Below are 12,370 nucleotides of genomic sequence, written 5' to 3'. Positions count from 1 at the left end.
CGAATTTCCCCAAGCACGAGTTCCTTATACCATATAAATTGCCTAAAAAATGCCTCAATCAGTCTTTGGTCATTGCCAAAGTCCCTCTTTTGACCCCTAAAATACCATATTTTGAGATGAAATACAATCTTTCGCCTTCACATATTAGACCAATAAACAATAAATAAAGCTAATAAGACATGATATAAAGGCTGTAACTCCCGTTTTTCCATCCATTTCCCTCGCCCACTTTTGTCCTTGCCCCCACCACCATTGTTCTTACCCCCACCAGTACCACCTGTTGCGCTGGTAGAGGCCATGTTGGCAGTAAATCGCCAGAATTCATTCCCACGCTAGCAGAACAGAGGGTAGCACAAACAAAATGGCTAAAGGGGACTCTTAAAATTCATTCTGATACATTTAGAGAGAGGTCTGACGTCACCGGGGAGATGCGTGGTTTGCCGTGCGGCCACCCAGGAACCGCCAAGTTTGAATTCAAATCGCCAAGCATGCACTCGGTGGTCCATGGCCACCCTACCACCAAAATTTCGCCAAGCTGAGATTCACCAAGTGCGGGGGCTTACTACATATCCTATTGGATATCCTATATATCCTTAAGCAATCATAAATGCTATTTATCCTAAAAAAATAAAACTTCTCCAGATCATTGACAAAATCTGTGAACAAATATCTTAAGCTTCCAAATTCAGGTCTTCTAGAATTGCTTGCATCCATATAGGTTATTTGTTGCAAACACCTACATCCATGCTGCCTCTACCACAGCAATACTGCTTTTTCTAAAACATCCAATACACCCATAGTCCTTGAAGGTTATTTTGGTACTAGATTGATGAGTGTTGAATCAGTTGGTGGGAACTATGCTGATTCAAAATTACTGAAGTCAAATGATTCTTCGTGAATTGAATTGATTCGATTCACTAGGTGTAAACACAGCCTTATTGGACACTGAGTTCAATGTTGTGACTAACAAGTTCATCACCAAAGTTTTCCATACATGTTACCCATGAAACTAGAAAATGAGAGTGTTAAGTCAGTATGTGATGAGAAAGGAAAATCAGATATAATAATATGGTAGAACAAAATGACATATTGGAAAATGTTTGTATTAGATGTAATAGAAGTATAGGATTACTATAAAGTGGGCAAGGATCTTATAACCTTGCAACGTGTCATCCCTCACCCCTGGTGAAAAAGCCACCATCGGTGTGCATGAGAAGTGTGAGGTAAAAAGTTGTTGCATAGAGTCTTGTGGTTCATTTATGAGGCAGAATTTGAATAATCTGCTTACACCATCACATTTAGGATACTTCTATTATTAAGATGAAAGTATTTATTTTAGCATCCATATCATAGCAGCTGAATATGGCAGCCATAAGTGAAATGTGTTATCAACATTTCAGAGCAGCGTTTGGATCTCAACTTTCTCTCTCTCTCTCTCTCTCTCTCTCTCTCTCTCTCTCTCTCTCTCTCTCTCTCTCTCTCTCTCTCTCTCCTATTAAGTTTTTATGGGTATATCTGAGTTCTCTAATTACTTAATCTAATGGTTATTAACCAAAATTTCTTATTTATTTTCTGAAGTGAGATAGCAGATAATACAGAAACATCTCTGACATCACTTATTTCCACCTGACAAACTTTCACAAGGAAAAGTGAGTTGTTGACTCTTCACACTTTCTCATCTTTTCAACCAGTGGGGACACCATCCCCTGGCCACTACCAGTGCAACCACCTGCTTTGGTTGTCATGTATCAAAGTTTTTTGCTCTCACTTTAGCCTGCTTTGTTGCTCCCAGTGAGAAAGTGGTCTTAGTTTTGTGTTTGTGCTGGATAGCAAGGATGGGACGTCAGTAGGAGTGAAGGCAACACACATTTTTGTAGGGACTTTCCATCTTACTTGAAATTATGCAAGAGAGTTCCATCCACTACCACTGGATAGAAGAATGAAAATTGTGTTACCATATGCAATAAACCAAGTTTGCCCAAGGGTGGCTTGTGAATCCCTTTCTATGTATGGCATTTCAAATGTGCATGAGAAGAAAGATGAGGCTGAATAATATATATTTTCACCTCCTTTTGATTGCAGTGGGCTTTTAAAAGCATATTTAAGTGCCTTAAAACACTGTAGGATTCCATTGCTTTAATGGTTTATGAAAAGTGTTTCAGAAGACAGTACAGTCAACTCTCAATTATCACAAATTTAAATAACACAATTTCTGTTTGATGTGACTTGATATTTAAGGAGGTATGATTAAATTGCTTGATTTATTCAAGTTAACATGAGTTAATTGACTTGATGTCATTCGAACCACACTGTGACACTCAGCCGGATTCTTAAACAGTATCTTCCACCTTCACAAGTTGAAAGATATCATCCAGGAGAAATCAATATTCTTAACAGTGAATGCTGCCTTCCCGCAGCTCAGGAAGGCAAATGATAAGGCAGGATTTACCTTCACTGCAAAGGTGATTCAAGACCCATGTCTTCATCATTACCTTCACATAAATTTTGCCTAGATACCTATTATTGTTATTATTATTATTATTATTATTATTATTATTATTATTATTATTATTATTATTATTATTATTGTTATTTTTATTATTATTATTATTAATATTGTTATTATTATTATTATTGTTATTTTTATTGTTATTATTATTATTATTTATTTATTTTTTATTTATTTGTTTATTTTATTTTATTATTATTTGTTTATTTATTTATTTATTTATTTTATTATTTTATTTATTTATTTATTTATTTTTTTTTAACTAATTGACTTTAGAAACAAAAATTTGTAGGTTATCATTCATATAGCCTACTTTACAAAAATTGTGATTGGAACCAAACTCAGGGGTGGAATCTATGAAAGTTGTCGGTACTGCATTGATAATAACAAAGCCTTAGCAAATGAACAGGTCTGAGGAACAACATCACTGCCGCCAGCTTTCTCAATCTCCCAAGTTTTCTGTCAAAATTCTACTTAGCTTACAATTAGTTATGTCTTTATTGCTTAATAAGTACTCATTTATATAGATAGGTGGTGGACTGTCCTTTTCCTATAGCCTGCACAGTTGAAGGAGGTGGTGATTCTTTCCCAATGTTAAGGCCACTATATGGCCATCACTGCTTTTATTTAGAAACACTTTTCCTGGCTCACCAAGTCTATTAATAATATACCCTTTACAACAATAATAGAGCTGGTTCTCTTCGTAAAATTTTCCATGTTGCCTGTGGTGGAACGGTGATGCAGTGTGGTCTGGACTGCATGGCTAAATCAGCTGATGTGATGGTAAACAAACACTGCTACCAACCACCACCAAATTATACTTTGGTTTATTTTGCTTAACACATAGATAATAAATATGAATATGAGATGATATTCTTTGGCATGTATAAACTCATACGACAAATCACATTCAAATAATGATTTTCTAAGTTCTTGGACAAGAAAAATATGCAGGTGAGAACGTGTGTTTTTATTTTTTCCATAACTTAGTGATGTATCAATAATGTTTTTTAATGTTTGAAAATCCCCAAAATAAGCAGACTTTTCCAGTGGCCAAGAATGTAATTCCCCCATTACCATTGTTTTCTGTGGGAAAATTATGTTTGAATAACATGATATCTCCAGGAACATAACCCTTGCATTAATCGAGAGTTGACTGTATCTCTTCCTTGACAGATACTCCTTGTTTCTGATAAGTTTCATGTATCATTTCTAGTAATACTGAAGTGAAGTTTAAGGCAATGATGACTTTCCTTCCTCCCCCCCCCCAGGAGATCAATATTTTTGTTCCTGAGTAATACGGGTGGTCCAGACATCACAAGAGCTGTGCTGAAAATGTGGCGTGCAGGCAAAAAAAGAGAAGAAATCACCATGCTGGACTTAGAACCTCTGATTGAACGTGGGGCATTTAATGAAGAAGGTATGCTTTATGTTAATCTTTGTATGTGATCTCAAAAGATCATAGTATTTAATTTCTGGTGGAATGTACAATAAACCCTTGATACTCATGGGGATTAGGGAAATGACACTCCCATGAATTTGTGAGCATGGAATTTGCAAGCTGTTCCCATCCCTACATTCTTAACTGGTAATAATAAGTACTGCATGCATGAATCTGAAGAACAAAGCTGCTTTTGAAATAGTTAGACAGTGTATCTTAGCAAAAGAATCATGATATATATAGAAGATTACAAGTGACACCCCAACATGTGCAAGCCACATAAGGCAAGGTTTGGTTGTGTTTGTTTTGGAAAACTGATTGTACTGCTCCTAACAGTTAGTTATAAAAATACTTTATTGCAGCAAAGAAAGACATTATTTTCTCATAATTACTGATATTTACAGTGGAGACTCAATACTCGAACGTCTAAATACTCAAACTTTTCAATACTCGAATGCAAAAGTTTTATTTAAGACTTGAAAAAATACCTGATAGTCGAATGTCCACACACGTGGTTGTAAACAAAGGCTCCCCCTTTCCCCTCCGTGACATGCTGCCACGGTCATCAGAATAACATTTCTCCTGCATTCTACCTGTAGTTTTTCATTTATAAACTTACATTAACACAAAGGCTTGTTAGTGGTGAAAATATCTGGTAATCAAACGGCTGCACATTTGGTCTTATACAAAGCTCTGTCATCTCCCTTCTTGCAGCTGCCACTGTACCGTTCTGATAGCCTATTACTGGTAATACCAGTAATACTGGTATTACCATAATACCAGTATACCGGATGCTGGTGCACATCCCTAGTCCTGCTGCAGTCTTGAGAAAAACAACATTCTTCTGCATTCTGTCAGTAGTTTTTCATTTAGAAACTTACTATGGCACCAAAGAGGCTTATTAGTGATGAAAATAAGGAATTTGGTGAGAGCACAAGTGTTAATGAGCCACATTACTCCATTAGTGGATAGACAGGAATTACACAAAGAGAAAAGTTACAAAGACGTTTTCATGGATGATGACTCGTCCTCCAGCAACCTCCCTCTTCCTCCCCACCCTTCTCCCCTCCTCTTCTAAGTTTTCCATCACTGCCCGTCACTTACGGTATGTACAAATCAAAATTGTAAAAAAAAAAAAATTACATTTTTATAAACTTGAGGTTTTGCTAGGATTAGAACGAATTACCTAATTTATAAGTATCAATAGTTGAAGTTTTTATTTCTCAAACAGCCATTTGGAACAAATTAAGTTTGAATATTGAGTCTCCAGTGTATTGTTAAATTTATAATAAAAACAGTTATGGGTTGTGTTATGGTATGTCTGGACCAATTCACCTTTCTGATCTAATGTTATAGAGATCAAGGAGGAAGAAGACACATGCCTAAATGATAATTTACTCCCATTGAGGTCTAGTAGCACTAGTTCTGGTCTTATAGACCAGTTCAAGGGTTGTCATAAACTTAACATTAAAGCCAGCTATGACTTTCCTGAACATTTCCTTTTGTGTCTCAACACAGTCACAGCCTGTCCTCTGAAGACAACTCTCCTTCTTCACACAAAACTGCATGCACTTACTACATACACACATTTTTCAATTGAATTTCTGAATCATGGCGACTCCAGCCTCAGAGTCTCTTTCTGGGGAGGGAACCATGAATGCCCCCTAGGTCAGACTGCTCTTCTGACATCAACCATAAATGTCTTGACACTCCTCCCCCCTCAACTTTTTCTTCATTAACTTCTGCAACATTTGAGGTCTTTGATCTAATTTTCAATCTGTAGAACACCACCTCTGTACAAAACTTCATCTTTTTCTCACTAAAAGACAAGTGTCTGAGGTAACTGACACAGTATTTATATATATATATATATATATATATATATATATATATATATATATATATATATATATATATATATATATATATATATTATACAGGGTTTTCATGGGAATTAGGGGTAAGAGGAGATACTTTGGTTACCTCCTATATGAAAGCCCACTCATTAGGGAACCATTACCTCGAGTAAGAAAGCCTGTATTACACTTGGACTGTGGCCAGGATTTGAGCCCATATGCTTGGGGACCCCCACAACCCCCAAAGCACACATGGTTTCCTCTAATTTCTTTATTCCTTCCTACTTTCTCTATCCTCATTTTTGTTCTGAAGCTGGGTGTTGCGTCTGTGCACAATGTCTAGATTTCTCGTGCTCTTGAATCTTCCAAGTTTTCCATTTTCTGACTACGACACCAGAGTCACTCCCTAACTTAATTTATCTGTGCTGTCTACCTCTCACCTAAATCCTCTGACTTTAAGAAATTCTGACTATTTAACTTTAAAAAATGGAGCACATTCTGTCTTTATTCTTTCGCAGAGATCTCTATCCTGGGAAATTTCAATGTTCACCACCAGCTTTGGTTGTCCGCACCCTTCACTGACCATCCTGGTAAACTAGCCGTTAACTTTGCTATCTGTAGTGTGTGTCCTAGCTCTCCTCACAGGGGAAGCATATTAACATATCTTCCATGACCAAGAGCAACTGGTGCAACATCGTACTTGTATTCCTAACCATCTTGGAGATATGCCCAACATTTTTTACCTTTTTCCTTACCACTAATCTTTCTGCTTACAATCTGCACGTTTAGGGAGCAGTGTGGTGACTTTACAAGTTGACTGTACTTCTTTTGTTGCAACAAAGCCAAGAGGGGTTAGAGAGAGATATCATATGTCTGACAGTAAGGTACACCCCTCTCCACCCTCATGCTGTTAAGAGAGGCTGCTCAGGCCACTTTCAGTTGTCACAAGGAGTAAATGTTTGGTACTGCCTTGTTTGCTTTTTCCTGCTTTCCACACTAATATTGCACTTCTTTTCTTATGCATTACAGCTTAATAGACATGGGTGGAAAGTGCATTGATGAGAAAACTATTCAGGGTATCATTGATCTCCATAAAGCAGGTATTAGCAACAAAGAAATCAACATTCAAAAAGGCCTAGATCTCCATACTGTGCAGGAGCTAATTAAAAGATTCAAAGCTGGTGGGGGGAAAAATTAACTGCTCCCACAAAAGCCACTTGGTAGGCCACATAAGGTATCTGAGAGGACAAGAACACTTTTCAGGAGGCAGCTGAAGGTCAACCCCAACCTTACAGGACACCAAATTAAGGAAGGGAATCCTGACTTATTAGCTAGTATCTCTCTCTGTACTGTCCATGACCTTGGGTACCACATTTACTAGGCAAAGAAAAAGCCTCTTATAAATGACTCACAGAGAAAGAAAAGGATCCAGTTTGCAAAGAAATATCAATATTGGACTTTAGAGAAGCGGAGTACAGTACGTACTGTGGTCTGATGAGAGCACTTTGTGTTATTGGTACAACATCAAACTGAGTTTACAGGTGCCTAGGCTGTGATCCTGATAATTCCCACCAAACACCCTCAGACTTTAATTTAATGGTTTGGGGATGTTTTACTTTCAAGGGTCTTGGTAATCTTGTTTTGTTCCCTAAAAACACTACTATCACTAAAGAAGTGTATTTGGAAATCTTAATGGATAATCTTGAGTCATCATTTGAGAAAACCAAAGGTAAGTTTTTTCAACGGGATGGGACACCAACTCATACTACTAAAATTGTCAAAGAATGGCTAGATAATTGTGAAATCAACACCATAAAAGATTGGCCTGGCAATTCACCAGATATTTCTCCAATAGAGAATTTATGGGCTGTAATTAAGGCCAAGTTATGAGGCCGTGACACCTCCACACTCTCCAAGCTGGAAAAAGAGCTTCACAATTGTTGGGCAGACTTCAAGCATGAAACACTTCAAAATTTAGCTGATAGTGTGCCAAAACATCTCAGAGAGGTGCTCAAGAAAAAAGGAAATGCAATAAAGTACTAAGTATTTGGTTGTGTTAGAATTTGTGTGTTTTTTTGGGATCTGACATGAAATGTGTAACGAAAAACTATTGACGCAGTAACTTTTCACGCAGACTGTATTTTGTTACCTTATCTACTCCATTGGTTGGCTGTTGACATTCTGTATTTACTTTTGAATATCCTGTATGGATAATTTTGGGAGTTGGTCAAAACATGATTTTTCTGATTATCTTATTACTGCTACAAATATCTTACATATGGCATATTACCAGTCTAAAATCTATTGATTAGGACAATGAAAAAAGTAAAAACTTTGACTGTGCTATAATGTATGACCCAGCATACTCAGTAACATCGTTATACAGTAAGTCCTCATTATACGGTACAAATGCGTTCCTGAAAACCTTACCGCAAATTGAAATTACCGTATACCGAACTTATTATAACTTGTAATAATAGGGGATGTATTCCAGCACGTCAAAAGTCACCCCTGCAGACAAGAAAATACATGAAAATAGTCATATAAAATAATGTGATGTACTGCACAAAAGAAATAAACAAAATGTTTTTATTTACCGTATTTTACGGCTTGCAAGACGCTGCATCTTGGAAGACGCACCCTAATATTTGAAAGAAATTTCTAAGAAAAAAAAAGTCATTCTCATACAAGAATGCATTCACCATATACCCGACCACTGAACACAAAAACATCAGAAGCAAGGAGTCTGCAAGACACTATTGTTTCACCACTCATTACAAATTTGCTGGAGCACTCACCACAAATTTAAAACTATGTAAATAAAAACACCATAGGTAAATACATATACACAGTGAAACAGTCCATCTCTTCTTGTTTTAGTGGCCGGCAACAGCATGTTTTGGACCTGTTGTTTACATTATGGAATCACTTGTCCGATCGCCGAAACCGAATACGTCAGTGCTGCAGTTTGTATTTATTTTATTTTGCAGTCGTGCTTCATAGGCTTTATCAATGTGAATACAATTCACAAGTGGAGTTTTGACTCTTGCTTGAATGAGTAAGCCACTTGGATGTTCTATTAATAAAGGTATAAAGGCACCTGGCATGATGTGTGTGCATTCGTGTGCATGTACAGTCAACCCTTGGCTATCGCGACTTCGGCTATCGCGGTTTATTGCTATCACGCACCCATGAAAAACTGCTAAAATTTCATTATTGCGACCTCAGATGCCTACTATCGTGCGCCCAGCCATGATGTCATGGGATATCTGAGTACTCATTGGCCAAAACCGCCTTCCCCCAAGATCAATTCGGCTATTGCGTTTTCGGCTATGGCGCAGCTATTTCAGCCCCAATTGGGCGCGATAGCCGAGGGTTAAGTGTATGTGTGTTGCAATCAGGCGAGGGAGCGGCCCATTTTCTCCACACACTGAGTAGGCTGCAGGAAGGATTATGGTATTGTAAATACTTGTAACACCTAAGTACTGAGTTTACATAATATAAAAGACTAAATTAAATGGTACTTAAGCTAACATCATAATGTAATGACTCAACATACAAATCCAGGTCACTATCTGTCAAGTATCCAAGCTCACTTGAGGTTGGATGCTGCCTTACAATACAACATTCATCTTGAAAGACGCACTAGTATTTTTCAGGGTATTTTTTAGGAAAAAAAGTGCGTCTTGTAAGCCGTAAAATACAGTACCTTTCGCTCACCACGTATTATATCAGATGATGTCCCTCCCAAGGCTAAGGGACAGTAGGGATTTCAGCCCTTACTCATCTTCTGCTGAGTGGGCAGATGAGGCTCTGCTCTCCAGATCCATTACATTCTCCCCAGCTTTTTTTATAGCCTCATGGTTTTTTAACACCTTTCAGACTATCGGCTGGGCTAGGCCCAAGTTTTGACTTGTGGTAGACATACCTTCTCCCTGCTCTTTCTTTTTCAAAATATCTAGTTTTACCTCCAATGTCAGACTATTCCTCTTTTGCTTTGCTTTTTCAACTCCAGCAGTGCCTGCAGAATGTTTTAGAGCCATTATGGGTGCATCACTGTGCATCGTGATAATAATATCAACAAAAAACATGCCATAAGGATTCCACTTGTGTTCAGTGGGAAACGCTGGAAGAGACTGATTGTTGTGGTAGCATGGTGGCGCTAAGGTACAATGTAAACAAAACATGGGTGGATTCCATATCTGTGAAATTTTCTTACCGTAAATAGAATCGAAGGTAGTAATTACCAAACACCATAACTGTGAATTTACCGGATAACAAAGTACCATATAAGGAAGACTTACTGTATATGGATATAGCAATTTTCTTGGGGATTTTAGCATCATTTTCACATTAGAATTATTATTTCCATATACAGTGGTACCTCGAGATACGAAAGCTTCTCTATACGAAAATTTCATTTTATGAAATGATATGCGAAGATTTTTTCGCTTCATATTACGAAAAATTACTCGGCATACGAAAGATACAAAACAAAACTTGAAATTACTGTGTGCAGAAAATTTTAAAATTCTCGCCATTTAGAAAAAAAAAAAAAAAATAAATAAATAAATAAATATCGTATTTTACAGCTTGCAAGACGCTGCATCTTGGAAGACGCACCCTAATATTTGAAAGAAATTTCTAAGAAAAAAAAAGTCATTCTCATACAAGAACACATTCACCATATACCCGACCACTGAACACAAAAACATCAGAAGCAAGGAGCCTGCAGGACACTATTGTTTCAGCACTCATTACAAATTTGCTGGAGCACTCACCACAAATTTAAAACTATGTAAATAAAAACACCATAGGTAAATACGTATACACAGTGAAACAGTCCATCTCTTCTTGTTTTAGTGGCGGGTGACGGCATGTTTTGGACCTGTTGTTTACATTACGAAATCACTTGTCCGATCGCCGAAACCGAATGCATCAGTGCTGCAGTTCGTATTTATTTTGTTTTGCAATCGTGCTTCACAGGCTTTATCATTGTGAATATAATTCACAAGTGGAGTTTTGACTTGCTTGAACGAGTGAGCCATTTGGATGTTCTATTAATAAAAGTATAAAGGCACCTGGCATGTATTTACCTAGTTGTATTTACCTAGTTCTAGTTTTACAGGGCCAGGGCTTTATGCTCGTGTGTCCCCATCTCCATATCTACACTTATCCATTATCCAATTTTTCTTTAAAACTATGCACACTCATTGCTTACACCACTTCCTCACTCAAACTGTTCCAAGTCTCAACACATCTTTGCGGGAAACTATATTTTTTAACATCTCTCAGACATCTTCCCTTCCTCAGTTTCTTACTATGCGATTTTGTGCTTCTAATGTCATATTCTTCTCTCAGGATTAGTTTCTCATTATCCACTTGATCCATTCTGTTAATCAATTTATAAACTTGTATCAGATCCCTCTCTCTCTCTTCTCTGTTCTAGGGTTGGTAGATCCATAGCTTTTAGTCTCTCCTCATATGTCATCCCTTTGAATTCTGGAACCATTCTTGTAGCCATTTTTTGTAGTCTCTCTAATTTCCTTATGTGTTTCTTTTTATGGGGGATCCACACAACTCCTGCATATTCCAATCTAGGTCTTATTTTACTACTTATCATTTTCTTCATCATTTCTTTGTCCATATAGTGAAATGCTAATCCAATATTCCTTAGCAAATTATGTCTCTCTGAAAATTCTATCAATATGGCTTACCGGTTGATTATTTTCTTCCATTGTCACTCCCAAGTCCTTTTCCTTTTTTACTTTTTCTAGTTCTACTCCATCTCCCATCTTATAGATTCCCACTGGTCGTCTTTCACTTTTTTCCCATTTCTATGATGTGGCTTTTGTCCACATTGAATTCCATCTCCCATTTTTTACTCCATTTCGTGTGCATGTACGTACGTACGTGTGTGTTGCTCTGAGATGAGGGAGCGGGCCATTTTCTCCACATGCTGAATAGGCTGCAGGAAGGATTATGGTATTGAAAATACTTGTAACAGCTAAGTACTGAGTTTACATAATATAAAAGGCTGAATTAAATAGTACTTAAGCTAACATCATAATGTAATGACTCAACATACAAATCCAGGTCGCTATCAGTCAAGTGTCCAAGCTCACTTGAGGTTGGGCGTTGCCTTACAATACAATATTCATCTTGGAAAACACACTAGTATTTTTCAGGGTATTTTTTAGGAAAAAAAGTGCGTCTTGTAAGCCATAAAATACGGTAATAATTTTAAGTGTTTCGTAAAGTTACGTGTTAATGTTTTCTGCCATTTTCTATATTTTCTGCCATTTGCCCTCCTCCTCCGCCGCCACTTTCGCTTTAGGACATCGCCTCACTCAAAAGGCAAGGTTCCACATCTTCGTATCATTTTCATATTATTATTTTTCATTTATTATTGCATTATGTTCTATTATCTACTTCATTTACAGGTATTAACGGTTAGGTTAGGTATAATGAATGATTCAAATGTATTTGGCTCTTATTTCATTCTAGTTTTACCCTTATTATAAAATCTAATGTGATGTTTTTGTAGACCTTGGAACGAATTAG

General features: G+C 37.1%; 1 protein-coding gene across 1 annotated transcript in view; it reads left to right on the top strand.

Moving 5' to 3' along the window:
• The window catches only part of LOC123515173 (torsin-1A-like), a 94,729-nt gene that overhangs the window by 31,205 nt on the left and 51,154 nt on the right, over window positions 1–12,370 (top strand). The window contains exon 5 of the mRNA XM_045273681.1: window positions 3,781–3,929. Coding sequence (XP_045129616.1) covers window positions 3,781–3,929 — 149 coding nt within the window. The remainder of the gene's footprint in view (window positions 1–3,780; window positions 3,930–12,370) is intronic.

This window comes from Portunus trituberculatus, chromosome 38 (assembly GCF_017591435.1).
Source record: "Portunus trituberculatus isolate SZX2019 chromosome 38, ASM1759143v1, whole genome shotgun sequence".
NCBI classification, from domain to species: Eukaryota; Metazoa; Arthropoda; class Malacostraca; order Decapoda; family Portunidae; genus Portunus; species Portunus trituberculatus.
This window is presented reverse-complemented; position numbering and strand designations above follow the sequence as displayed.